We start from the raw sequence: 27768 nt of genomic DNA on the forward strand, positions 1-27768 counted from the left end.
CCCACGACCCAAACAGGTATTTTAGCTTTGTCATTGCATGAGTTTCGTTACTAAAGACCAAGAGGAAAGAGGAAATGACACACAGAACAAACAAGAGGACACTACCGAGGTTTCTCAACCAGGGTCTCATTCCCAACCTCACCCCCTGAAAATTGGATCTCTTGCTGAAGATAGGGATGAGGACAAACCCAAGACAGAACATTAAGAATAGGCAGACTAGGTTTCATTCAAGAGCCAACCCAGCTGATGTGGACAATTAATGGCCCCTTGGAATTTCCTCTTCCATCCTCTCCATTGTTAAACATGAACTTGTGATCTCACTTCAATGTCAAAGCAGTTAGAGGTGAAATCCTGCTCGGCTGCATTATGTTTGTGTGGACCGCAGACCTGAATGCAGAGGAAGAGTCTTTCTGATTCAATGATACGTCACTATCCATTGACGCCAGTGACGTAGTCTAGACAACGTAGATCTTTGAAGACGTATTTGCGGCCACTATTGCATAGCACAAACTGGCTCAGACATTAGGCTACAGCATATGGTTCAAAGTAGACCAAAGTCATCTCTGGAAAGTTGTCCGAGGTTGTACAAACATGGCTTGCTGGGTGAGCTTGCGAATTAGGAGAATCATTTTATTCATCAATAATGCATCAGTAATGTGCGTATGTGTGCACGCTGTCTCACAAATACTCACTGAGTGCTGTGTGTGTGTGTGTGTTTTGTTTTTTCCTCTTCCTTTGGTCAAGGAGCATCTGTGACTCACTGACTCCCAATGCCAGTGCCCCATCAGGGTGAGGGTGTATGGAGAAAGCTCGGATGAGCGAGAAACTCCCAACTTGTCCCCTTCCACTGAACATTAGCATTACAGGGTCTTTGACAATCAGGCAAAGACCGATTATTTCCAGCTATGCTTCTCATAAAGGAAGTTTCCAGATATAAGCCAAACACTGGAAAAGAATTGCTGACTACAGGGCTGTGTGTAATACTGGGAGGTGGCTTATACACAGTGCTTCAAAAAATAATAACGCAGTCCGCTAGTGACCTTGAACTTCCTCCCATCGTTAAAGCCATATGCCCCACAAGCTTCTCAGAGGCCTTTTCTCAACCGAGTTCTGGGAGAGAAGGCAGCCTTCCCGACCACCCTGTCTTCCTTTCCTGGGAGTAGGTCACCTTTTCTCCTAGCACCTCGAGTGGAGCTGGGTGTGGCAGTTCCGTGGGAGAGATGAGACCAGCCTCCGAGGCTGTCCGTGCTCTGTGCTGTGCAGTTCAGACAGAGAACCTCGGAGCCGACTGTGACTCACAGGGTGGCCCCCTCCCGCCTCGGCTCCACATCGCCTGGGAGCCAGTTAGAAGTTTAGATTCTCACAACTCAGCCCAGACCCTCTGAATCAGAATTTGCATTTTAATAGGATCCCCATGGATCCTATTACTAAGTATGGGCCCTAGAGGAATGGATTCAAACTTCCACAGCCTCCTGTGCAAACACCCACCTACATGCGCACACACGTACACTCGTGCGTTGAGATATACATGTACAACAAACACAGTTTTTGTGCCGCACTTACGTTATACACGTTTTTAAATACGCACAACATACAAGCATTTAAAAGGCTGCAGCTGAAGCCACACTTGAACAAGTCTATTCCTATTACTTTCTTGCTGTACCCTCTAGGATACTGTGGTCCAACCCAGCAGAGGCGCCCGTTCCAAGGGAGCAGACAGAGCTGAAAGCCTCATGAAACACGCAACACACTTAGCAAGCAGCGTGTTGGGCTACATGGAGTGTGTGCTACCCAAGTGCTGATCAGTTTGGTCAGTCTGAGAAATGTAAAACCCATTCTCTCTTTGAGGTAGAATATCAGGGTACAGTCTTCGTGCTGTGAATCCAAACAGGAAGTCTAAATTGTTATTTCTCCGGCAGTCATTCACATCAGTGACGTATGTGGACCCCTCCCCATCCTCCCTCCCCCCACATGCCTAGTTTGGAACTGGCTTCCTCTCCGACCCAGGACACCACAGCCCACTACCTCCAAATGAGCTTCACCAGTTATCAAACTGGTTCCCAGTCATCAAACCACGACGGCTCTGCGTTCGCGGGAACGGCATCTCCCCACACCCTGTTGGTCCCTCACACTTCAAGTCTCTACCATGTGTGTGCCAGGCCCGTGTCGGCATCCGTGTGGAAAGAGGAAACGGACATCCAACCTCAGAGCTTTGTTTCAAGAGAAAGAGAAGTTTCGAAACAGATCGTTACAGCTACACCTTGAGTTTTGTTGTGGGGGGTGGACAGTGTGCACCGGGCAGAAAGGAGGAGCGAGAGGCAGTCTTCCTTGAAGCCGGAGGAGGTGAGACTAGAACGGGGCCTGTGAGTACGAGTGTGCCGGGCACAGGGCACAGAGAAGGGGTACAGGGTACAGGGGCGTGTCGCCTGCTTTCTTGGTGTTCCTCCTGGGCGAAGCGCAAGGTCATCTGCCCTGTGCTGACACAGACTAAGAACCCTGCACACGTGCTGACCCCTCGGCTCGTGGGTTTGTACAGTCGAGATGTCTCTGAGGGCAACTTCTTGCGCACGGTTTGGCCACAGCAGCGTGTGAAAAGTTGCTGGTGGAGCAGAGTGAGCCCTTCTCATTTACAGTAAAATCTGGAATGTGTGGGGCTGGTCCGGGCTAGGGAAATTGAATTTTAAGATTAACTGCATAAAAATGGAAAATCTGATTGAAAAACCTCCCTAATTTTGTTTTTCTTTGAAGAGATAACTGCTGCTCCCAGTTTAGAGGCATTTATTTGATTTTAATCCTGCCTAGAGAGAAAATCAGAGCAATGGTACCGAATACCCAACTTTATTGCATGACTTTTATTTAACTTAACATGTTTAGCTTTGCCATGATTTTTAAAGACCACATAATATTTCAGATTATAAATGTCGTGAATTTAAAATCCTTTCTGTGTTTTTGGTGATCAGGTTAGTCTGAATGTTTTAATGCTCTAACTAATGTAGAGAACAGGCTTACACATCATCCTGACGCATGTTTCTTGTTCATTCTTAGACCTACACTTACTGGGTCAAAGGGATAGGTCACTTTGAACTTTGGACAGAACTTGTCCAATTGCCACCGAAAGAGCTACCTACGCCAAATGACTCCATCAGACACCACGCATGAAGCTGTTCACCTCTGTATGCTTGTCCGCACGGAATGCTGGCATGGTTTTCAGAACCTCTGGTTGGTGACGGACTCTGTTTCTTGGTCCGTGGCTCCTTCTTGGTCTCATTTGCCAGCCCTCCAGGGGCTGCCCCAACTCTATGACTGCTTACATCCCTCAAGTCCCATCCGCAGACCAACAGGACAGGCAGTGCTCCTGGCCAGCCCTCTTGTGAACATCAGACACATCAGACCCAGGCTCATCTCTGCTCTGCTCCAGGCCACCCCTCACAGCCCCTCAAACCTTACCCGCCCCCAGGCTGGGCCCTTCCACGTTGCCATCAAGTACTGAGTGAGGCTAACAAGTCACCCAAGCAATGGGCTAGCTGATAACGTAGGAATTTTTAGATTGCAGAGGAGGATCCAGTGTCCTCTGAATCAGTAAATGACCGCCCACCCCAGGCACATCATTTCTAGGCAGGGGTGTCAGGAGTCATCTTTGAGACTTGGTCTGCCTGTCCACCCGTGCCACTGCCCCGACCTGCTAGAGCTGCCCTTGGACTCTGGCTGGGATGGGGAAAGCAGCACGGCTCCCTTCCCACAGTCCGCCCACATGGCCCTTGCTCTGGCCGCAGCACTTCAGGCTTGGACGCCTGAAGCACCAGTCGGCCAGGCTTTTAGCGTCTGCGCTTGCCACTTTCTGACCCATCTCCTGCTGGGTCAAGGACAATGATCTTGAAAAGCAAGTCTGACCCTGTCTGTCCTGTGATCAAAACCCAAGGTGCCTCTCTTCCTAGCACGAAGGGACACCGTCCTCATGGAGCCCACAGAGTCCTGCCGGGTGTGCTGTGCCTTGTGCTCCTGCCTGACCCCCGCCACTCTCCCCTCCTCAATATCCAGTCCTCCTGTGAGCTTCGTGCTTTTGCAAATACTAGGGGTCTCTCTCCCCAGAACACTCATCTTTCTCTCCCCTGGCCGGCCTCCTAACCAGCCACGTTATTCTGTACACATCCTGGGGAAGCTGCCTTGAACTGCAGACCAGGGCACAGTGTACTCCCCACACTCCGTTCTCTCATCCGTCCTTTACCTCCTCCCTAGTTCTCTTCATGACCATTGTTAACTAACTCATCTAATGGTTCACTTGGTCGCATCCTCCCCTGCCCTACTGTGAGCTACGGAAAAGCAAGGGCCGCATCAGCCTCATTCACTGAGGGGCTCCAGCACCTCGCACAGTGCTGAGCACATAGCAGGTGCTCAACAAACTCTCCACATAGAAAGGTATGGATAAGCGTTGTGAAAAAGTTGTTTTTCAATGTATACATTTTCTTGAACTGCATGTTTATAAACATGGCCATTTGGGGCAACAAGGGTTCTTGTTTCATAAGAACTTTCTATAGTCACATTTCAGCCCTCTGCTCTTGTCTGTGGTAAATGTAATTTCCTTTTGTAAGCTCTATGTTGTGTGTTTTGTTTACTGTAAACACACAATGATGAGTGCTAACTCGTATAATGTGAGCAGGCAGAGTTCTATGGCACTTCATGCGCGTTTGACCTCGCATGACCCTATCGTGCATAGGAATTATTATGATCGCTATTCTGCAAATGAGGAACCCAAGTCTCTGAGGGGTAAGCTGTTCAAAGCCTCGCCCCTATGAGTAGAGGCAGGACCTTGTACACTTAACCTTGACTCTACCCCGTCTCTGAAGGAGCCTTGAATCTTGGTGAAGGACAGAGGAGGTCACATGCCCTCTGACTTTGGCAGGGCAGGTGGGGTTAATGGAGAAGGGGACAGGAGAAGCTTTGGGAAAGTAGGGAGCAGTTTGGGAAGGGGCAAGTCCGCATGCAGGCTACGTCCTGGAGAAAACAGTCAGGGGAGGAGCGGGAACCAGGGCTTGCGAGAGCCTCTTGCCTCGCAAAGGTGTCCTGGGTCTACCCTGTCTGCCAAGGGGGCCGCCAGACGGTGGGTGGAGGGGACACTCTCTGAGATGGGCAAGTGTTCTGTCTCCTGGTCACAGCTATAACGAAGCCCTGGTGACTGAAAGTTGCATGTGACCGAGTAGTAAGGTGACAGCGAAATTCTAGCTTCCCAGTTCTGAGACACCCACACGTAAGGCTATAAAGACAGGGGGTGTGTGTCTGAGCTGTCATTTCCCCCTTTGTGTCCATGTCAGGAGAAACTGTACCATGATTTCTGAGCAGGGCTGTTGTGACACCTCCCCAGGGCAGCAACTCGAGCCCCAGTGTGACGGTCCCTGCTCTCTCCAGTGCATGTGGTAATGTCCTGGGGACAGACAGGGAATTAGCTGTGCTCCCCACTGGGATGCATGCCCACTGCTCTCACAGAAGAAACGGTAGCTAGAAGGCTGATCGTTAAAAACGTCAGGAGGGTGTCTGTGGGGAAACCAGTCACGAAGGGTCCCCCAGGTTAGCAGACTTCTGTGACATCATCAGGATGATGGTGCATGGAGGCTGCCTTCACAGCAGGGTTCACACCCAGGTCCGTGGGGCCTGGAAAGGTCAGGGCGGGCATTCAGAAGAGTGACCTTGGACGGCAAACGATGGAGAGTTTCCTTCAACCACCTCTGAGTAAACTTTCTACGTGTGTTCCTGTGAGTGTGCGACACACTGCCACCGCAGTGGCCCCAGCTGTGACTCCGTCATTGTAGAAGTCACAGGATTTCCACACGGCAGCTGTTCCAGAGATCTTTAACATTTCTGCTCACCACGCCTTACCAACTGCTAGCTCTTAACCAATGAATGCTTGGGGGGGAAAAAGCACAATTTCGGTTTTTAAAAATGTTTTAAAATGATTTATGTCTTTTGTAATCATAGTTGTTTTATTTTTATCTATTTGAACAATTTCTGAAAAGGCAGTCAGGCACCTTAGCGGTCTGCCAGAAAGGACCGTAGCACAAGAATGGTTAAGATGCTCCAAGCTAAAATATTAAAACGAGACTAGCCTACTGGGCTTCCCAACACCTCGGGTGCGTGAAAAGGCTGCCTCTCACCCCACAATGGCTGCATTTGTTGTCAGGGTTCCTAGCACTGAAAAAATCTCGGTTGCTGTTCTCAGAATATTGTCTGCACGTTGAACTTGGCCTCTCACTTTGTTGACCTTCTGAGCTACTGTTGGGCATAACTTTGCTCCTCTAGGGATGCCAGATTCAGTAAATAAAAAATATAGTATTTCTTTATACCTATGAATGAATTTAATTTCTAGTGTAAGTTTATATCAACTACTGCAAGGGACATACTGGTACTAAAGAATTAGTTGTCATCCATCTGAAAGTTAGTCTTAACTGGGCATCTTGTATTTTACCTAGCAACCCTAAAAACACCAAAATTGGGAAATAGTCCTCCAGCTAATTAACTCCAGATGGTTAGAACATGTTTTCTTGCACTGTTTACTGATGAATGTTAGTGCTGCGAAAGCTCTCAGACTTCGATTGGATGTGAAGGAAAGTATTTTAAAGTTTGAAAATTTCTTATTATCACTCAACGATCAGAAGTGTCCATGTTTTCAACTTTGGGACAAGCAGACAACTCAGAAATACCGCCAGTCCTAAAAGCAAATTGACCGCAGTCCAAGAATTCTGGTATTCACTGTGTTCGCCTGAGACCCCGTGATACCCAGTTTCTGTATCAGAGCCACGTGGTCAGAGTTGAGACTGACAGTGAAGCCGAGTTTCAAAACTTGTTGACACTCGTCCCGTCGTGAAATAACTTGGTTCTAAATCAAGTGAAAGTCATAAGTTCCTTTTTCTGGGACGAGAGTCCAATTATGATAATAAAGCGCATAGAAAACACTGAGGAGAATTCCACCCTCACATCAAGGTGAATCACACCAAAGTCCATTCATCATCGGTCAGTAGAAACCGACAGTTCCAAAGTCATTTTAAACGGAAGAAAAATAGTCAGAACGAAGCCAGGAAACCCAGCCAGCGTGAGGTCGGTATGTATGTCCACAACGCGATGCTCTTTCTATATTTCTGTCTTCCTTCTCATAAATAATACTGTGAATGTGAGACGGAGAGAATGTGCGTGGTTAGAGGGGGCGCCTTCACTGTCTCAGTGAGTGAGAGGTTTATTTCGGGGAAAATCAATTTGAGGTGCTGCAAATCATACGATAATGCCTTGTGACAAGTCAGAGATCTGTCCCGAGCAACTCTCCAGGACAGTGAGCGAAAACAGCATGCTTGCTTGCTTGCTTCCTGGTTTTGCCTTCCTTTTTGAATGCTCCAGCTGGGGCCGGCCTGAAGTTCCATGAAGTAGAGTACGCTAAGTAAAATCCTAGTGTCTCTAGGAGGATGGTCTGCAAAGATGGGTGCCTCCCAGAATGACCCCTTCCAGGTTGCGTCCAACAAGCTCGAACGCTCGGCGCTGCTTCCTCCTTATCGCAACGGGACAGCGGTGAGCGGTCCTCTCTGGGCGGCCTGGGAACCAAGCCAGACAAGATCTCAGGAGCTAGTTAACGAGCTCTCTTTGCTGAAGAGAAAGTTGGGGGGAAGGGCGTTCGGGAGGCTAACACAATCCGGTTCGTCTTGTGTTTTTTCCCCCCCTCAGACATAAATTTTCCTGTTTTACCAGTCATTTCACAACAATGCATGTCCAAGCCACGCTGTGATTAGAGGGGGAATATGCTTATTACCAAGTTCTTCACATGTCGGAGCACGGAGAGGCCAAGGGGGGTAAGCCAACGGAAATTTCCATGTGCTCGTCAGCTGCTACACATTCTTGCTCTATAGGAAAGTTAGCTGTTATTAAGTAATAATGTTCAGCTGAAGTTGGTCACTCGTAACACCAGACAGATGTATAATGTTTTATTTGGGTTAGACAACTCACTCGCAAATAAAGGGCCTGAAATTAAACTGTCTTTACAAAAATATTCAGCAAATGATACCTCTGACTTATTTCTGTGCTCAGATTCTTTGCCATGGAAAATGGAAAATGAGTCTCCCGTGGACCCCAGGATCTGTTTAAACTTGTCTTTGCCGAGTGGAGAAAGGTTGATGTTCTATGGAACGAAAAAAATTAAAAAAGACTGCACTAAGGAGCAAGGGTATAACTATGCAGACCACATTTAGCAATGGAAAGGGATTTTTTTAGTACTTATGGAATTCAAAACAATAATAACAGAATGGAAACATAGGCAAAAAGGCTAAATATTTGACCACAGAGGCAAATTGGATCATTAGACGCTCCCAGGCGATGCAAAAATGTGGAGTTTGTTTTCGAAGGGGGACTTGCCACTTCTCCAGTGGGTAGCAGGGCAAAAGAAAGACCTGGCAAGTTTGCCAAGCTGTCATGGGCCAACCAGGCACAGCAGCCTCTGGGGAGCTAGGTTCTCTGTAAGATGCAGCTCTTCGGTAGCACGGAGAGGTTTTATCCAGCAGCTCAAGGGCGGGACCCGAGAACTGGCATTTCTAATGAACTTCAAGTGATGCTGATACAGCCCTTGGGGGCGGGGTCCTCCTCAGCTGTGCTGCCCTGTCTTCTGTGTCCAGTGAGAGGGACAGCCCATCTCAGGGTATGTCGGGACAACCAAGAGCGGCATCTGTCTATGAAATGGCTTAGCCTCGCCATGGGCTCAGTGACTTCGAACAAATCACTCCCTTTGATCCTCTTTTCCTCCAAATACAAAGTTCAGTTTAGACCACATGGGTGCTCTTCAAAGTCCTCCCAGGGGTCTGACAAATGCCAGGTATGGTGGCGCAGGTGTCCGTGCTACAGGGCTTCTCAGAGCCAGCAACAGGCAAACGTGGGGTGTGATGCTCCAATGGGTGCAGACAGCGGGGCGTTAAGAGGTTTGGTAGGTAAAGCTTCCCGCAGTCATCTGACCACAAGTCTCTTTACCTGGGGGACACCTGTAAATGCCACACACCCTCGGGAGGCTGATCGAGAGTATGGCTAAGGTCCTTTCGGCTTCAGCTCTCCCCTGCCCCAGAACCTGGCTCCCCGCCTAGGCCTCCCGTGTTTTCAAGGACGGTGGTACCCGCCATCGCAGTAGAAACTTCGGGGCTGTCTTCAGCCAATTGCTCTCCTTTTCCCAGAAATCCTCATTTATTCCCCCAAACCAGCATGCCCGATCTTCTGTCCTCCGGGACACTTCTCCTGGCTACCTGGAAGCTCTACCCACCAGCCACCACTGTTGTCTATTTAATCCCATGGGCTTCTGTCCCTCCTCTTCTGTTGCCAGGTAACAAGCCTGAACTTTTAGACAAACCAGTTCACGAGCTTTTCCCACACATGTCTATCTAACTCATTAAGAGGCAAATAGTGCGGCTCATACTCTGGAAGTGTTGTCTCCAGACCGGCAGCATCAGCATCCCAGGGGGACTTAGTAGAAATGCATATTCCCAGGCCCCACTCTAGACCTACTGAACCAGAAACTCCCAGTGGCTCCCAGCAATGCACACTTCAAGACCCCCAGGCAATTCGAATGCTCCCTGAACTTCAGAAAACGAGTAGTATTGAAGTGGAAAGCAAGGACTCTGGACCCTGGGCTATGTCACGGTTTCCAAACCTGAAGTACAGGAATGACAGCAGCGTGTCCATGTGCGAATCCAGTTACTACGTGGCACCTCTGCAAGGCCCAGCACAGGATAAGCAAGGACTCCGTCACGGCTACTTCTGTCCAGCGGACACTAATGTGTAATGAGCAAGAACTCCTGCCGTGTTGCAGAGCACGCGTGAAGCGGCACCCTCCGTGAGGGAGTGTGGGGACAGCTTAGGTAGGAGCCCAGCTGTGGAGACAGACAGCTCTGATCCGCCAATGCGGTCTTCCATGGGTCACCTTTAGGAACACGTGTGAATCGCCTCATCTCTGCAAGATAGTGTTTTCATCGGGGACACCAAGAAAGGACTTTTCCCACAAGGTAAAGGGAAGGGTTAAGTGGAGCAGGGTCTGTAACTGCCTTGGAAAGTGTCTGGAGCCTTCTCAGCACCCCCTTCTCAACTGAAAGCTGGCAATGACACGATGACCCGATGATAATGACAGCACTGCCCAGCGTGTCTGTCATTGCAGATCATGAGGTCACTGCGTCCTTAACCGAGGGCTTCTTGCTCCCAGAATAGTTGAATCATGCTAAGGCCCTATACCTTGCTCTGAAAAGTTGTCTTCTCAAGATAAAGTTAAATATTGACTTAGGAGGATTGAATGAGAAACATTCAACTCATCACTTCTTTTCTATGTTCTCCTTCTTCCTATTGGAATCTTGCTAATTTGGATTTCTTTTCCTATTCCACATTTAGTCATAGACCAACATTCAGAGTTTACATTAAGGGTATGTGAAGGCTTTACATGTTTCCTTTAAATCCAGTAGCTTGTAGGTCAGGCCATCTCCCTAAGATACAAAAATGCAGAAAGGGTGTGTCTGCGGACAGGCTTTTATGAGGCTTTGTCTCAGTGACAAACAATTCCAAGAATTCAATGACTTACACTGGCAACAAAAGTTGTTTCTTACCCATGTTACATGTCCGCTTTGGTTCAGCTGTAGCTCAGCTCCAAGTGGCCCCTCCTCCCACCCTCTAGAAGAAGGAACGGCCCAACCGAAGCTCACCTGACAGTGCCCTGACGCCTCTGTTCAGGTGTGGTGTGAGTCACCGTGGCTCACACTCCATTGGCCGAGCAGTCACATGACCACATCAGACTCAAAAGTGTAAGGACACACTGTCCCACAAGAGCAAGCTCAGGGAGGGATTCTGTGGACGGACCCCACAGAGCCTGGCAGCCAGTACCTGGCAGCAACAAGCAGTCAGCCAGGACCACACAATGATGACAGCTGTACCCACAGGTCCCAGTTCACATCTTCAAAGCAGGGGTCATTGGGACAGAAGGAACCAGGTCAGGAATGTGCCATCATCTCAGAGCTATTCCCTTCCAGCCACCCTCAGCCCTCCATGGCCCAAGGGAAGAATTACTGCTGCACAAGGAAAGGCTAATTTCCCCAGCAAGTAAGAAGCAAAGGGCCACGCTCTGGAATCTGCTGAGACTCACCTTTAGCCACCTCGTTCTGCCCCAGTGAGTGTGTTTGTTCCAGAGGCCACCTGGGCAAACCATCCGCGTCCTCAGCTGCCATGGGCAAAGTCAAGAAGCCGTGGCAGGACAGTCAGAGCAGCCAAGGAAGCCGGTCCTGGGCTGGTCTGAGGAGCAGCGGGGAGGGGCAGCGGGCCAACAGCTGGGGTCCCTCGTGCTAGTGCGGCCGAGGTCACAGGGTCCGCAGGGAGGCGCGCTAAGCCTCACTGACTTTATTCCCAATTACTCTTAGACCTTCTGAGTTCAGTGAACCTCAAGTACCTCTTGTGAACCAATTCTTTTTCGACTTAATATTTAAACCTGTATATTCTTAAAGGGAAGTTTAATCCATGTATTTTAGATTCATAACAAGTTTTTTTTTAAATCTCCCAAAATTGTTTTGTCAGGAATATGGAGCCTCCAAGAAGGCTTTTCAAGCAACTTTTCTTACAAATAGGAAGCTGTTTTGCTAGAGCTTTAAAGCCGGGTCCCCACATGTCCTAGTTTTACCTAGAAATCCAAAGTTCTGGTTTGCTTCCGATCTCGCCCTTCTGCACCCGCACCACCCTGTTTGGAGGCGCATAGAGTGACTTCGCCTGATGCCTGAGAAGCTCCAGGTTGGGGAACCCCCCGCCCTCCCCCCCAGTGTCTGCTTCTTATTTTTTCTGGGGATGCAGATACTTTCTTTGCCCACCACGGCACGCAGAATGGAGTTTTTCCCAGGACAGGAAAATTGAAAACTTCCAAAATTTGACTCAACAGACCTTTCAATTTTTGGAAAGTATCGGTGTGGTACTAACTAGGAAAAAAATCTTTAACACTTAAAAAGTTAATACTTAGCGTTGGTCCACGGGGTAGTTGGCATTCATCTATGCAGATCATGTAGATTGGACATTCTGACAACCGATAAGCCGGTGTTTTCTGCGCCTTGTGCGATGGTGTTGTTTCAGAATGCTGAGGGGAGCAGGGGGCTGGGGAGACGCTGTTAATAGCACCCTACCACGTGCGTGCCACAGTCTGGTGGTTCTCACCATGTATTCCTGAGGCTGCGGCATCACCTGGGAACTTGTCACACATGCAAATTCCTGAGCTCCGCCCAGACTTACTGAATCGGAAACGCGGAGCCTTCCAGGTGGTTCTGAGACCGCTCAAGCGTGAGCGCCTGAGTCGGGGTGGTGGTGAGCGTGGGCTCAGGAGCTCGCCAGGGGCTCTGCTGTCACACGCCAGCTGTTGAGAATTTGGGTGAGTTCCAGAACCTGTCTGTGCCTCAGTTCCCCCTTCCCGGGAACGATGATGGCGCTTGCCTCACAAGGTCGGTGTGAAGGTTAAGTTCACACATGGAAAGCATTTAGAACAGGAGCTGGCACGGGGCCTGCAGGGTCATTTTGGATGATGATGACAGTTATTATTGATCTGGAGCTTTAGGATTGCTCATCTGAGTCTTTATTCTATCATTTTGTCAGTGCCATTGTTATTATTCACTGTCACCGTTCCCACTTGGGACCATTCCCACTTTGGACCCCTTCTGGCCCTGTTCTGATGGTACTCATGCTTATTATTTGCATCTGTATTTCTTCTCATTGCTCAGTGGCCTTCGGGCCACGTACAGGCTGGTTTCTCCCTGACAGGACAGCGCGTTCCAGCTTGCCCCGGCTGATTTCTTTGATCACCCACTCTTAAAAGAGCCCCTTTCTCGGGCAGAATTTTGTCCCTTTCTGAGGCCAGTGATGGTAACTTGCTTTCCATTTTCTTCAGTTCCCATCATTTTGTCCCCAGCGCCGGAGTGTAGTTCTCCTTACAGCTAATTACTCTTTTTCAGCATGCCTACTCTTTAGTTCTGTTTCCAAAATATGTTCTTCTTTCCTTTATCTCCAGAGAACAAACGCTACACTGCAGAAGCCTTAAATGACTCATGCCATGTACATTTTGTTGGCTTCCAGTAACAGGGAGTAATATTGATCTCTCCATTTAATAATTTCAAGGACTTCAGCAAAGCTATTGTAATTCTAAGAACTGCAATCCTAACCCACATGTTGGAACAATGTAATGCAAATAGGAGAAATGAATACAAAGCCTAAAGAAAACTACTGATGGTTTGTGTGGGATTTTGCTTACTTGTGGGACAAGGAGAAGGGAAAATAGCAGAGAATGTCTTTTACCATCCCCCCATCCTTAGCTTTGGTACACTCTGATATTTCCTTCACATTTTGGCATTGCAGCCAAGGTAGGGTGCAGGATGACTAAAGGGGAAAAAGGCAGTAACATAAGATGATGTAGAATAAGAGTGTCTATCAGCAATGAAATAAATGTCATCCAAGAAGGCTGCTCAGGGATAAAGTAGTGTTGTTTAAGAGAGGGACAAAGTGTGCACAATAAAGCAGGCACCAGATAAGGTCGACGTTGCCTCCTGACGGAGCAATGACAAAGAAAGATGCCATTGGCCAAACATACACACACCCGGGGAGAATCAACTGTAGAAGAGGCCATACAGGTTGATAATTGGGACTCCTTAACTGATATACATAATTCTTGTAATGATTTACAACTGTTGCTGGATTAGAAAAGAAGTGTGAAGGGTACACACGCCCCTTTGGGTCAGACAGACACGAATGGGTGTTGGTGCTTGTGTGCGGCTTAGGAAGAAGCAGGGCAGGAAAGCAGGCCGCAAAAGACCCTGCTGGCTCCACGCAGACTGTGTCAGACTTTGGAGGCCAGGGTGGAAGCGCTCTGGCCTGGCTCCTGCACACTCTGGGCCTCATTCTTTCTGCCCCAAACCATCTCTGTGACGAAGAGAAGTCGTTCCAACCTCCCAGGTCTCAGTCACCGGGTTTGAAAAATGTCTGTCAGATGCCTCCGTTTCGACAATCCTTTCAACTCTAATGTTCTGTGACTCAAGAATAATAATGCACTTCCACAGGCGGTAAAAATATTCTAGACTCTTCCCCTCCAGTTCTCACTGTTTACTTCCGCCGCACTTCCCCTTCCTGCCTCCTGTTTGCCGGCCAGTTGACCGTGGGCCTCAATGGGGGTGAGTTAACCCTCTTGCCAGGGTGGTTTGGGATTTCACTCCCTCCAGAGGGTGGGGATTCCACCGTGAGGGCTTCAATTTAGTCCTTAAAACACTCTTCGGGCCTTTCTTCTGGCGCCATGCCAGGTTACCAGGGATTGGAAATAAATGCTCGGGCCCCGGGCCTGGGGGGCATTGTTAAGGGTCAGTTTCACTGGACCAGTTGCTTTGGAAACACCTGTGAACCCCACGTGTCCCCCTCTCTTTCAGGCAACAGAAGAGTCCCATGGTAGCCAGGTGGGTGAAGGGGAGCCGGGACGGTCCACCGGCCCTGAAGAAGACGGCTTCTGACCTGCTGAGTAAGTGACCGGGCGGTAAACTGCGGGCACAGGGTGTCGAGAGGGAGGGAGAAGGGGTCACCTGTGGAGTGCTATCCACCAGCTGCTCTCTTACGTGGAGAGATGCTAAACCCAAGACCCACCCTGAGGCTCTTCCTGCACTCTGCTCACCAGACTCTGATGGGAGACACTACGGGTGTCGTCAACTCCGACGCCAGCCGTGCAGAAACACAGGGGGAGGCCCGAGAGCAGGGTGCCCCCCGTTGGCCCGCTGCCCCTCCCCCTCCCAGAGAGGTTAGAAGAGGAGCTTCACGGCACTGCGCAGTGTGAACAGGGCCCACTGGGCAGAAGCTGGTGGCCCAGGGAGCCTGGGGTGGTACTTGCTCCCACAGGACGTCTGTGCGTCGCTCACGCTTGAACACTTAAGCCTCTGCTGTTATTTGAGTGGATTGCATGGCATGCACTTTCCCTGGCAGGTTTTTTTTTTTTTTTTTTTAAATGCATGCAGTTACTTGTCTTCGGTAGCGAGAGTCCTGAGCTTGACTCTGCATGGGGCGTGCCAGCACGGCATGGTCTCCAAACTGTCACCCTGGTCTCCTTCCTCTTGGTCACTGACAAGTATTGCTGAGTGTCTGATGAGACCCAGGCTCATCAATTATATCCTGTACTTCTCTTTCATTGTTTTCATCCTCACCCAAGGACATGTTTATTGATTTTTTTTTGAGAGAGAGAGAGAGAGAGATCAATGTGAGAGAGAAACATCAATCGGTTGCCTCCCGTACGCTCCCTGACCAGGGATCAAACCTGCAACCTGGGTGTATGGTCCGACTGGAAATCAAATTACCTTTTGGTGCACAGGACAAAGCTCCAACCAGCTGAGTCAACCGGCCAGGGCCCTGAGCTTTTTTTAAAAGATGATCCCAGTATAAGTGGAATAGGCTTCAACGAGAAAAATAAGTTCTGAGTAACTTTATGGCCCTTCTTTGCAATGAAAATAAAAAAGTGATTTGATTTTCCAAGAAAAAAGAAAAAGATCATTCCAGGGGACATTCAGTAAATGGCACACTCCTGATACTGTAACAGGAAAAACTAAGGAGCCCAACAGACACCCTGTGTCCTCAAGTGTTGGCCCGTGAAGGACATGGTTTCACTTTCCTTGAGGGGGTTTGCCCAGAGGATTGTTTTCCAAGCTCCTAATTGAGGTAACGCTGCTGGGCCAGCAAAGCTTATTGCATGAATCATAGACCACTGCCCACGGGCTCCTTTTTATAGGGGAAAATGAAAAAAAGTTTTTACATGCCAGTGAGGTGGGAGCAACGACAACAAACAAACCATGCCACCAGGTAGCGTTCCCTCTAATCAGTCCCGCTATCTTTCCGAGGAATGTACGGGCCATTTATCTCGGTCACCAGGCAGGTACTCTTAAGAGGCCGGTGGCCTCGCTCCAGCCTGCCCCTGCCTGTGAAGCAGTGTGGGAACCAGGCCCGTGTTCCTGGTAGGTCTGCCCTCCCCGAAGCCTGTGTGTGTTTGCTTGTTCGTTAACTCTTTCAAATGCATTCCTCTGCTGGTCCGAGGCAGTTCTGAAGAAGTAAGGCTGGGTTTGCGTGCCTAAATGTCATGCCTAACAGGGTGTGGGGACAGCACTTCTAAGAATAACCAGCATATCCATTAAGCCATTAATCAAGTTTAATCATTTCCTATGTGTTTGTTGGAGGTTTTTGATAACTTAGTCTTTTCCAGTGTAATCAAGACTAGGAGAGATCATGGATTCTAAATTATTCACTGGGTTAGGGGCAAAATAAACTGCTGTTACGGGAAATGCCATGCAGAAGGGTAAGTTTTGAACATTTTATTAATACTGTCTAAGTTTACAAAATTTGTATTAGCAGTTCCCATTGCTCGTCAACAACTATCTTATGGCTACAGCTGGTGTGGCGCAGTCGGGTGGGCGTCATCTCAGAAAGTGAAGGGTTACCAGTTTGTCTCCCCGTCAGGGCATGTGCCTAGGCTGCGGGTTCGGTCCCCAGTTGTTGTGTGTACGAGCGGCAACTGATCAATGTTCCTCTCTCACGTCAATGTTTCTCTCCCTCTCTTTCTCCCTCTCTCTCTTAAAAAAAAAAAAACAAAAAACTTACGGATGGTAAATTTTAGTTGTATCCATACTGACCGTATGCTCAATCAACTTACTTTTAAATTTTCTAAAACTGGAAATCTATGGTACCTGAATGTACATGAATAGTCACAATACTCTTTGGGGTAGATGCATGCAAGTGTGATCACGCGAGGGAAGATGAATGTCGCTGTTTAACTGCAAGGCTCTGGTTTGGCCCTTTATGGCCTTTGTCTCCTTTAATTATTACAAATCCCCTGAGACAGAAGCTTTCTTCTCATTGTACAGATTAGAGACCAGAGAGGTTGAATCGCTTATCCTGGCTCACACAGCAAATGCATTGGAAGGTCAGCATGTAAGCCAGGTTTGCTTGTCTCCAGGGTCTATGCTCCTCATTTCCTCAAGTTCAAGTCAATCGGTCTTGCCTTCAGAAGTCTCCTGTGTATGTCCACGTGCATTCCTACTTATGTCACATGGATATCCTAGTTGTATTTTCTGGATGTCCTACCATCTGTGACAGTAATAATATGTCCTTCTTTGTCATGTCCTTAGGTGGTCCCAAGAGCCTGCCGATGGACCCAATGCGCCTCAGCATGTCCAGCGCTCCCCTGGTGAAGCACACAGCCGGGCCTGGACAGTCCCACAGACCTCGGGTCATGTCCAAGAGTGGACACAGCAATGTGAGAATCGACAAAGTGGACGGCATCTACTTACTCTACCTTCAAGACTTGTGGACGACTGTGATCGACATGAAGTGGAGGTATAAGCTCACCCTGTTTGCCGCCACGTTTGTGATGACCTGGTTCCTTTTTGGCGTGATCTACTATGCCATCGCGTTCATTCACGGGGACTTAGAGGTGAGCGAGCCCATTTCGAATCACACTCCCTGCATCATGAAGGTGGACTCTCTCACGGGGGCGTTCCTCTTCTCCCTGGAGTCCCAGACAACCATAGGCTATGGCGTCCGCTCTATCACAGAGGAATGCCCTCATGCCATTTTCTTGTTGGTGGCTCAGCTGGTCATCACGACCTTGATTGAGATCTTCATCACAGGCACCTTCCTGGCCAAAATCGCCAGACCCAAGAAGCGGGCAGAGACCATCAAGTTTAGCCACTGTGCGGTCATCACCAAGCAGAACGGGAAGCTGTGCTTGGTGATCCAGGTGGCCAACATGCGGAAGAGTCTCCTCATTCAGTGCCAGCTCTCTGGCAAGCTCCTCCAGACCCACGTCACCAAGGAGGGGGAGCGGATCCTCCTCAACCAGGCCACCGTCAAATTCCATGTGGACTCCTCTTCAGAGAGCCCCTTCCTCATTTTGCCCTTGACATTCTACCATGTGCTGGATGAGACCAGCCCCCTGAGAGATCTCACACCCCAGAACCTGAAGGAGAAGGACTTCGAACTCGTGGTCCTCCTCAACGCCACCGTGGAGTCCACCAGCGCCGTCTGCCAGAGCCGCACATCCTACGTCCCCGAGGAGATCTACTGGGGCTTCGAGTTCGTGCCCGTGGTCTCTCTCTCCAAAAATGGGAAGTACGTGGCCGACTTTAGTCAGTTTGAGCAGATTCGGAAGAGCTCCGATTGCACATTTTACTGTGCAGACTCTGAGAAGCAGAAACTTGAGGAGAAGTACAGGCAGGAGGATCAGCGGGAAAGAGAACTGAGAACGCTTCTGTTGCAACAGAGCAATGTCTAATGGTGGGACCACGGCCTCAGTTTCACTCTGCTGAGGTTTCCATACCTGAGCTCCTTTCCACCGAAAATGTGTGGGTGCACTCTAAAAAACCCCCAACTGTGCAGACATGCAAAATCTATCTTTTCCTTTGATCTGGTGGCTAAACGAGAGTCTCCACTTTCAAGAGCATTCCTTGTTTAGATGCTTTGTCTGAAACAAACTCTCAAAATCTGAATTTTCTAAAATGGGGCTATGTTTCGAAGACCTTGGTGTATGGCAATTGCAAAAATGTCCTGCTGGATGGAGGGAGACATTCAGCAATGCTGACAGTGAATGGCAATGCTTTTCTGCATAAGGGCAGCATCTGTAACATAAGGTATTTATTCAACCCAACACTCAAAGACATGGCCGAGACTTGAAATGTGGTTCACTATTCACTGATATTCACTATATCATTGCTTTAAAACACTCTCTTTTTTTTTTCCTCAGGCAGAGAAAATGTTATATGTACTGGAGGCTATCTGGTAATGGGTCAGGGGGACATATTTTGTACTCACAGAGTATGATAATTCCACTGTTACCTCTTCCCCAGTGGATTTCATTGTGTGGACTAAAGTTGATCGACCAGGAGTTAAGGGTTGTGGAGACATACGCAGGTGGAGCTGAGGGTACTTGCTCACACTCATGTTCCCTTGGAGCATGCCCTTTCTGTTCAAAACATGGACCACAGACCAGCCGCAGCAAGCTCCCTCTAGGGGCTTATTAGTAGTAAAGATGCCCAGGCCCCACCCAGCCTAGAGCATCAGAGTTTGTATCTTACTAAGACCCCCAAGTGACTTGTGTGCAAATGAGTTTGAACAGCTCCTCTCTGGGCAGTGTGTTCAAGGAACCTTCTGAAAAGCCATGGGACTCTGTGGGTCCCAGGTCCACGCCGCCTCCGGACCCATCCTTCCTTTGGTTCATTCTTATGAACCACACTTCCTTTCAGCCACTTCTTTCCTTATCTGTTAAAATGCCTTGTCCCCAGAGGAAGTGCCACTGACATTCTGAGAGCCAAATAAAGCTCTTGCAAGTAATGGTTGTCTCATTCCAGCTAAGTATTGTATCTGATTGTGGAGAATAGTTAGAATGAAAGAAAAATTAAGCTGTGTAAGGATCAGATATTTGCTCAGATGTTGAAATCTAGAAAGTTGAATGGTCCCACAAGCACAGGAGTTGGGAGGGTAATTCATACACAGATGAGTCTGGGAAGCATGGGCAAAATCCAATCATCAGATAACATGTCAAGGACGTTCTCAGAATTTAAACAAATCTTGTGCAACTCAGTGTTACAGAGTAACACTTTGCCTTCAGCGGAATTTAGGGACCAGGCACCCTGTATTTCTTTGGTGCAGGGGATAAATGGGCTAGGATTGGCTAAATGCGCCAAAGGTGAATTCTCATTTCACTCAAAATGGGATGGATTTGTGTATTTGCTCAAGAAGCACGAGTGTAAGTGTGTAGGTGATGCATGGACATACACGTGAGCCCACACGTGTACACACAGGCATGCACATATACACGAGGACTCGCACACTGGCTCTTGGAGCACAATTGTGGAAGTTGTGGGATTCCTCTAGGACTGGGGACACTGGGACGCGGGGGACACAGGGAAGCAGTGTGGATTCAGACTGTCGGTAATTGATGATGTGGACTCTGGCAAGTCTGGCCATCTCTTGACGCTGCCTCATTTTCATTCACAGAAAATGTGGCCAACACCTCTGAGATGGACTGCCCAGGTAATGAAGGGGTCTGAAATTGTAAAAGCCTAGAGAGCACTCTCAATGCACAAGAAGTTTTTGTCTTTAATTATTCAGGAATCTTTCCTTTTTCTGTTGATCATTTCCTGGCAGGTTGTTTTAGATCTTAAAAAATTACATGGAGTTAGGTGTTACCCCTTGCAGTTGTTCTCTGTAATTTTTGATTGTATATCGTGGCATAATCAACAGCAGAATAGCGTCATGGGTGTGCTTACAGGTTTCCTGTAAGCTATCCAATTCTTCTCACGGTATCTCCATCAATGTTCATTTGAATGTGACCAAGGTTAGGAGTTTTACGTACTTGTATTGCATATAGGACCATGATGTAGCAAGAAATGGAAAAAATATTTCTTATGTTCACTTAGCATATCTATTTCAGCCAAATTTGGAAGGCTTGAGCACCTGATCTTCTGCACTACACACAAAATAAATACGCAGTGTCTTCAAAGCCAATACCTGTGTAAATCAATAAATCGTGTAGCCTAATTTTTACTATGTGACTCTAAAGCTGTGACTGGTTTGAAGCTTGGCCTTTCCCAGGCACGCTCATTTGGTATCACTTTGTACAAAACGCTCTCACGCCTACACGCTGACGAAGGACCCTGGTGGCAGAGTGGATCTGTCTGGACACGGTCTTCTGGCGAAAACAGGTTCACACTCTGCCCTCAACTGAGAAGAAGCCATTCTCATGGAGCGCTTCTGACCCCAAAAAGCTTTTGCATTTTGAAGTATTTCCCATGTACCAGGCCGTCTCAGAGAGACCATCCCAAAATGCCGTGTTCCTGTTGAGAAACCACGAGGTGGTGTCTTCCTTATGTCAGTAGTAAAGTTTGTTGTGCGTACATGGTCCGCAGTGGCCAATGGGCCTGCAAGTGCAGCAAAGATTCACTCACGGACCCTCACGGTGAGCCACCTTTTGTGGCAGAGTGCACAGGGACCCCCTTTCCCATTCGTGGGGCTATCAACACCGAGAAGAGGCTCCAGAAATTAAAATTAACTGGTTAAAAGGGAAAACAGCCAGAAATGAGTGGACTGTAGATTTAAATGAACTTAAACAACTCTTTGGATTTAACTTTCAATTTTAATTGACTGTGAATTTCGATATCATTGAAATGTAAATTAAGGTGTATAAACCTGTATAAACACTTCGATTACAATACTATTTTTTGCCCCTGGCTTAGATCTTTAGTACTCAGACATTGTCTGGGGAAAGAAGGAAACAGAAAAGGGAAGAAAGCACAGGGCCTAAGCATTGGTAGCTCAGTAAAGGGCCACCCTTGTCCTCGGGCTTGGTTCTGTGTGTCATCACGACGGCCTAAGGGTCAGACACTTGACCACGTGGTGTCAGGAACACTTCCAGTCTCTCAGTCTTGGCTTTGTTCTTGCTTGGCTTTCCTTTGCCTGTTAAACATCTGTAATACCTAGCTTTGAATCCAGGTATCTTATCACGGCTTGGGGGGGTGGGACTTCCTGTAACAAGAGGCATTAGCATTTCAAGCATTGGTTTCCAACTGCACACTCAAAATCCAGCTTTTGACCCTGGATGGATCCAAGGTGCTCTGAATTTTCTTCCCCTGAGAAGAAAATCTACCCTTGAAGGTCCAAAGCTTAACACTTGACATCCAATGGACTCACTACGTACATTTTGCCCTTTGTGAATCTCGGTTTATCTTTAATCAGAGTGACCCGCCAAGCAGCCAAACCTGAGGTCCCTGGACCACAGTGAGCATGAGTTGTCTGCTGCCAGACTCCAGTGTCTGAGAGCAGAGTCCAGAGTTTCCCAAGTTAGAATTTTCACTGAAAGGAGGTGATTAGAACCAAACTGGGATTTTAAAGAACGAAAGAGTTAACTTCTTGAGGCATTAGTGTTTGTCAGTAAACTTTTTATTGTTGTTATGTGGGTTTGATTTATTTTTAAAGGATCTAAAACAAAACCTTTGTCTTTAGAATAACAAAGGTAAAAATGCCCGATTGACTAGCTTGTACATCAGTTCTCTTCTCCCGGTGAAGAACTTCTCTGCAGGGAAAAACTGGCCACTCGCTTTTATATGACAACAGACAGTGTTGTTCTAGACCTCTGGGGCCCCAGGAGAGACCATCTTCCTAGTTTTTAAGAAATACTGATGATTTCAGTCCAATTTCCGCCCCCCCCAATTACTTCTGCAAAATGCCTCATGAAAAAGAAATATAAGGCATCCTAAAGCGCCAGCCCTTCCCCTCCGCTCTCATCCTCCCTCCATTCTCCTGTGGGACTCAGCTTCCTCTCAGCCCGGAACACACTCGGCCCGTTGGTTTTCGCCCTGGCTACCCACTCCATCAGGTCAGGTAGCTCTGTGGCTTGAAAATCCTCAGTTCAAATTAGTAATTAATGTGTAGACGTTTAGATAGGCAATCCAAAACTGGGGCAGGAGTTTTTATTTTTCCATTAGTATGCTGCTGGTGTGTAGAAATAGAAGACAGAGAAAAAGCTCTTGATTAGAGTTGGTAATTAGTTCCTAATAAAACTACAGGAGTTGACTGTGTCAGTTTAGAACGTCACTGATACATGTGTATAAAAGCCAAAGATGCTGTGTGTGTGTGGAGGCCCCGTGACCCTGAGTAGGACCCCAGAATGAGGAATGCCAGCCATGCTGGGCACGTAGGGCATGTCCTGCTTAGTGACTTGTGTCCTGCATTCTGTCTGGACTTTAGGATGATGCTCTAAATGTCGTTTTTAATCAATAAATCACAAAATTGCATAAGCAGTTAGAAAACTTTTTTCCCAATTTCACTGGTCTTGAATATTAATTTGCTAGTTCTGCCACCCCTTAGAGAAAATATTCACACAAGAGCCGGACATAAATAGCCCTTTCTTTGGAAGTGACGGTTTTCACATCACTGGTAATAGAGAAAGGGTATTTCTCTAGAAAATATCCCTTTGGATATTTGGATATTTTTGACTTGCTCCATTAGTACGAGTAAACTGCAGGCAAACAGGGGGCCTTTGGCACATTCTATGCAGCGTGGAGCAGGATGCCATCTATGGGAGCCTGTTCATCCAGGAGAGGCCCAGGGTGCGGGGCTCAGGGCACCTTCGCTGGGTGCATCGGAGCCCTTGTTCCCAGCCCCTTGTGGGAGAATCAGGCCAAGGGTTTTGTGTTCCTGGCCGACACTGGATGGAAAAGCCGATGATGGAGAAGGAGTCAGTCTAGAAAACCCGTCAGCAAACTTCTTGAGCAGCAGCTCCCACTTCATGACATCGTACTGAGCTATGGTCTTTATCTGAGACCAAATCCTATCTAGTATGCAAACCTTTCCACCCCCTTAAGGTAGCCAAAAGTACTCAAGTCAGTGGTAGAACTTGCTCAAAATCAGACTCTAAGGTAGCCATTCCAATTGATTATAGAGTAGCTATTTCCTTAAAAAAAAGAAAGAAAGTCAGATGTTGTTGACTCTGAGCTAAGAAATGTGACCCCTCAGCTTATTATTACTAGTATTGTTACTAGTGCAGATGTCCTTAATATTATTTAAAAAGGGTTTCCAAGAAGGCGAATGGAGGGGAGTTCAAAGAAATGCAGTTTTTTTTTCATCTCTGTAATTTAACTACATTTTTTTTTCATCAGCAATCAAATCTTAAGAGTAAGGATGTTGTATTAAAACAAATCATCGCAGGAAGTATGACTGTGTCAGGGGCTTTTTACAAAAACAAACTTCCAGATCACAAGAGGAAGCCGGTTTGTGTGCTGACGGAGTATTCAATAGCAGTCGGGAGAGGAAGGCAGGACACCGGCCAACTGCGATCTATTTTTGAAGACTTATTTCTGTGCGGTGTCATGGAATTGTAAGTTAAAAAGCGGCTGCTTTGGTAAACAGACTTCTCGAATCCAAAAGGACCCACTCCAAAATACCACTTAATGAAATTCAAGGGAAGGTTATGAAGACTAAAATCCCAAATCACATGCAGATTTTACAAGCAAACAGTCCCACCCCTTGTAAATCCCAGCGGCGTGCCCTTGCCAGGGTCTGCATCGTGCCTCCGTCTCCTGCCACGTATTCTTCCGCGTCTGATCGCTGTACTGCGACACTGATGCGCGTCCTATACCTGCCTGCGCCTCGGCGGAATAGTGACTCGCGTTTCCCAAGGCTGAGCTACTGTTTGGTGCGTGTTGGACATCTCCCACTGAGTGGCCTGGGTGCTCTGGGGCCGCTGAGCCCAGTTCACACCGGATCAGCTTTAATGATGTCCTTTCGTGTTTTACAAATTCATACCTCTTTGTGTGAGACTATTTCGTTTTGCGTATGCAACCGAATCACCTTTCTGTTTTTACGTATGGAATCACTCTAATCTGTGAAACAATAGAACATACAAACACAATAAAGCCAATTCCACAGTCAGGAGTCTCCGGTTCCTTCAGTGGACTGGGCAAGGTGCTGCGGGGGAGTGCTGTGGAGAGGAAGCTGACATTTCCTTAGAGACCTCAGAGATAAACTCAGTCCAAAGAGCTGTTTGCAGCAATGCTGGCCACCCTCCCTGGGGACAGCTGGGCCCTAAGAACTTAAGAGGTCCGTTTCTGTCAGTACCTGAAGGACTGCATTTTGCTTCCCTTCTAATCAAAGAAAAGAAATGAAATCCCTGCCTCATCTTGTTCTCTTTTTTGCTTTGATGCTGTACTGATCATTTCATTTTAGTCAATGATTAAAGACCCAGTAATTATTTCACAGCGATGTTTCAGCACCTCATTGCCTACCAAAGTCCTTTACATGCTGTTGCTCTTTTACTTGGATGGATTGAAGGAAAGAAAACCCGTACTTATATAAGCCTTACAGACACCCGTATGAGTGTGACTGTAAGACAGCACAGCCATCTGAAATCCGCACAGCAGATATGCACCCAAGGACAGCCGTTGTCCTTGACACACTTTTCTAGGGAAGCCACATGGGCACATGTGGCTGCCATAGCTCCAAACTTTCTTCCAGCATCCCTTTGGGAACCTGCTCTTTGGAACCTTGGTTCATTTGATTGCAACATCCAAAGCAGTGGCAAGACTGTTTGAGTGAGAATGTGGTAGTTGGAAATAAAAAAGCCTGGTCATATAGTAGGAAGTCACATTTGAGGATGTCGTTTGGGGCAAAAAAAGTAGTTTCCAAAATGTTTTCCAGGAAGTGCATAGTGATGAGGCTCATCAGTAGGATGTGTTTTATTCATTGTAATTTGCATGAAATTTCTCTGACATGTATTATTGTCTATTCTATTATCTCAAGCATCCGCTTACCTTTAAGGGGTGACCTTGGCTGAGAACTGAGCTAGCCACATCCAAGATGAGACAGCTTTGTGTTCACCATACTGTGGTCTTGGGTCCGTCCATGAGTGTGGGAATTTGTCGCAGCAGCATTTGGGTCTGGGCTGGGGACACAGCATCCTAGCAGATCACAGTCCTCTCCTCGGGGATCCTGGACTTGGTGCACCTGTCTCCAAAAACATCAAACCAACGATTTCAGTGGTTAATTTTTTTATGCAGAAGTCCATCTTCTTCCTCAAAACTGAGTTTTCCTTCGGGTTTCCTACCTTTTTATTTGAATGTAAGGCTGCCATAATAATGTTTAGCATGTAGTACATTTGAGAGCCTCAAACATGTTTTCTCCTGTCCCACAGACCGCTTGCTCTATCTCTGTTGGTTTGCCTCTGTTGAATCTGTCAGACACTATTGCTCTCAACAGTCCACTCTCTGTGCACTCTGTTTACACGTGAGGTCAAGGTCTGCCACAGTCCACCACAAACAAGGCTCACTGTCAGTTAACTCAGAACAATGTGTGCTTTTCCTGGCCCCGCCCCCTCCAGCTGACCTGCTGCCCGTGAGGCCTGTTGCCTCTGGTCATACAAGCCACACTCACACACACACACACACACACACACATCTCATGACTTCTGATCACATCTTGTTTTGCAGCAAGCAAAGGACACTCACACCTACAGGGCTCTGAATGCTTCAAACCACTTCCAACACTTGACGGTCCATTTTAAACCCGGTGAAGAGAGCAGGACACGCAGCTCTGGCTTCCTCTCCCTTCATGGGCTGTAACTTGAACACACACTTCACAGACGACCTGAGAGCTCACCAAGGCCCCATGTCTCACCCACTCTGACCCCGCAAGCTGATGCAGTGAGCTGGGCCTTTCCCTCCTGGTGGAGTGTCGTAATCCCTGCATTTACAACATGGGACTGTCACTGTGGAGCTGATCTCTGTGTGTGATGGCCCAGGGCCAGGGCGAAAGTGACGCAGAATAGATCGCCCAGGAAGAGCGTGAGATTGGGAGGCAGGAGAAAGTGTACGGAGGCTTAGCATGCGCCCAGAGGTCTGTATCCAGGAGTCGAGCCTACGGAATCAGTGTCTGGGAGGTAGAAACGTCAGGAAACAGCCAGCCTGGAAGGAAAGGGCAGAGGGTCATGAATGCTACTCACCAAGATGCAAACAAGAGCCCACAGGCCTTTCCTGGGCTTGTAGGGAAAAACAATTGGCCACAGAAGAGACACGGCAGTGGCCAGGATTAAAAAATCTCAGAAAAAGATCGGGGAGATCGAGCAAAGGTACCTAGTGTGGCCCAGAGTTCTTCACGTTCACTATGATTGGTTCGACGTAAGAAACATCCAAACCTGTGGAGGATAGTTTATAAGAGTTTATCGGAGCCAAACCAACAACATGCTGGGGAGCAAGTTCTCAAACATCCCAAAAAATAACAGTTGTCAGCTGTTTGAAATTGAGGAGGGAACATGAGAAAGACGACATGAGTGTGGGGAAAGCGAGGTGGGGATGGGACTGCAGGACAGTGAACTTCGTGTGTTCTCTTGAGAATGGTTATAGCTGATTTCAAAGGGCTGTTAACCTAGATGCCCAGAAACAATGGACAGGGCTTGCTTAAGGCAAAGGTAAACTTTTATTACAAGCATGTAGGGTGGGGGTGGACTGCCCACTATCACCTCCCCGGTTAGGAATTTCTGATCTGATCACTCTGAGGGGCTGTTTTCTGTCAAACCTTTTCTCATCCACAATGAATCACATCTTCTTAACATGTGTAGAAACTGTTAGGACCCCCATTTTACAGATGGGAAAACTGAGATCCAGCGAAGTTAAGTTACATAGCTAATAAGTTAGAGTCAGGTATAAAACCCGGGACTGAACAAAGTACAAGCCCATCCTTTTCCACAAGCTCCATCTTGCCTCCTGGGTAGGCCGTCACACAGGGCCCCCATAGGAGCCTAAGGGAGTTAGTAGTTGAGGTTCTTGGAGTAAATAAGCATTTGCTTGGCCCTCAAGTGTTTTTATCAACAGAAAACCAAACCGAGGTTGAGTTGCTAGGTGGCCACAGACGTGACTCATGGATGCTGACTTAATGCTATAGACGGACAATGTGTGTAGTGGGGCTTTGCTACAGAAGACAGAGCGGGGAGTTTCCATGGGAACATTTGGCTGAGCTTCAGACACCTGGTTTGTGACCATTGCTACTGGGCTCTTCAGTGAAACTTGAAGATAGGTAATCATTTTAAGGTCTTGGCTGATTTAGCCCAGAGACCAAGAGAGCTCTATAGAGATAAACAAACACTCTGGAATCTGCAGAGTTTGCTGGGATCCTACACTGAGCGTCAGGAGCCTTCAGGGACATGGGTGTGGCCCCCACACACTCAGTCCTGTGAGGATGACCAGGGTCAGG

The 27768-nt window shown here is 47.8% G+C and overlaps 1 protein-coding gene across 2 annotated transcripts in view; it reads left to right on the forward strand.

The window, feature by feature from the left end:
- KCNJ15 (potassium inwardly rectifying channel subfamily J member 15) overlaps positions 1-23481 on the forward strand; it is a 45538-nt gene extending 22057 nt beyond the window's left edge. The window contains exons 2-4 of one of the 2 annotated variants that reach the window (XM_037042961.1): positions 14430-14518; positions 15879-15992; positions 17160-23481. In XM_037042961.1, coding sequence (XP_036898856.1) covers positions 14446-14518; positions 15879-15992; positions 17160-18304 — 1332 coding nt within the window. In that variant the 5' untranslated portion in view covers positions 14430-14445 and the 3' untranslated portion in view covers positions 18305-23481. Of the gene's footprint in view, positions 1-14429; positions 14519-15878; positions 15993-17159 lie in introns of those variants that run through there. The other variant, XM_037042962.1, reaches the window with a different exon arrangement.
- Positions 23482-27768: the final 4287 nt, after the last annotated feature.

Source organism: Sturnira hondurensis, unplaced genomic scaffold (assembly GCF_014824575.4).
Source record: "Sturnira hondurensis isolate 20B ecotype Veracruz unplaced genomic scaffold, ASM1482457v3 Scaffold0003874, whole genome shotgun sequence".
Taxonomy (NCBI): domain Eukaryota; kingdom Metazoa; phylum Chordata; class Mammalia; order Chiroptera; family Phyllostomidae; genus Sturnira; species Sturnira hondurensis.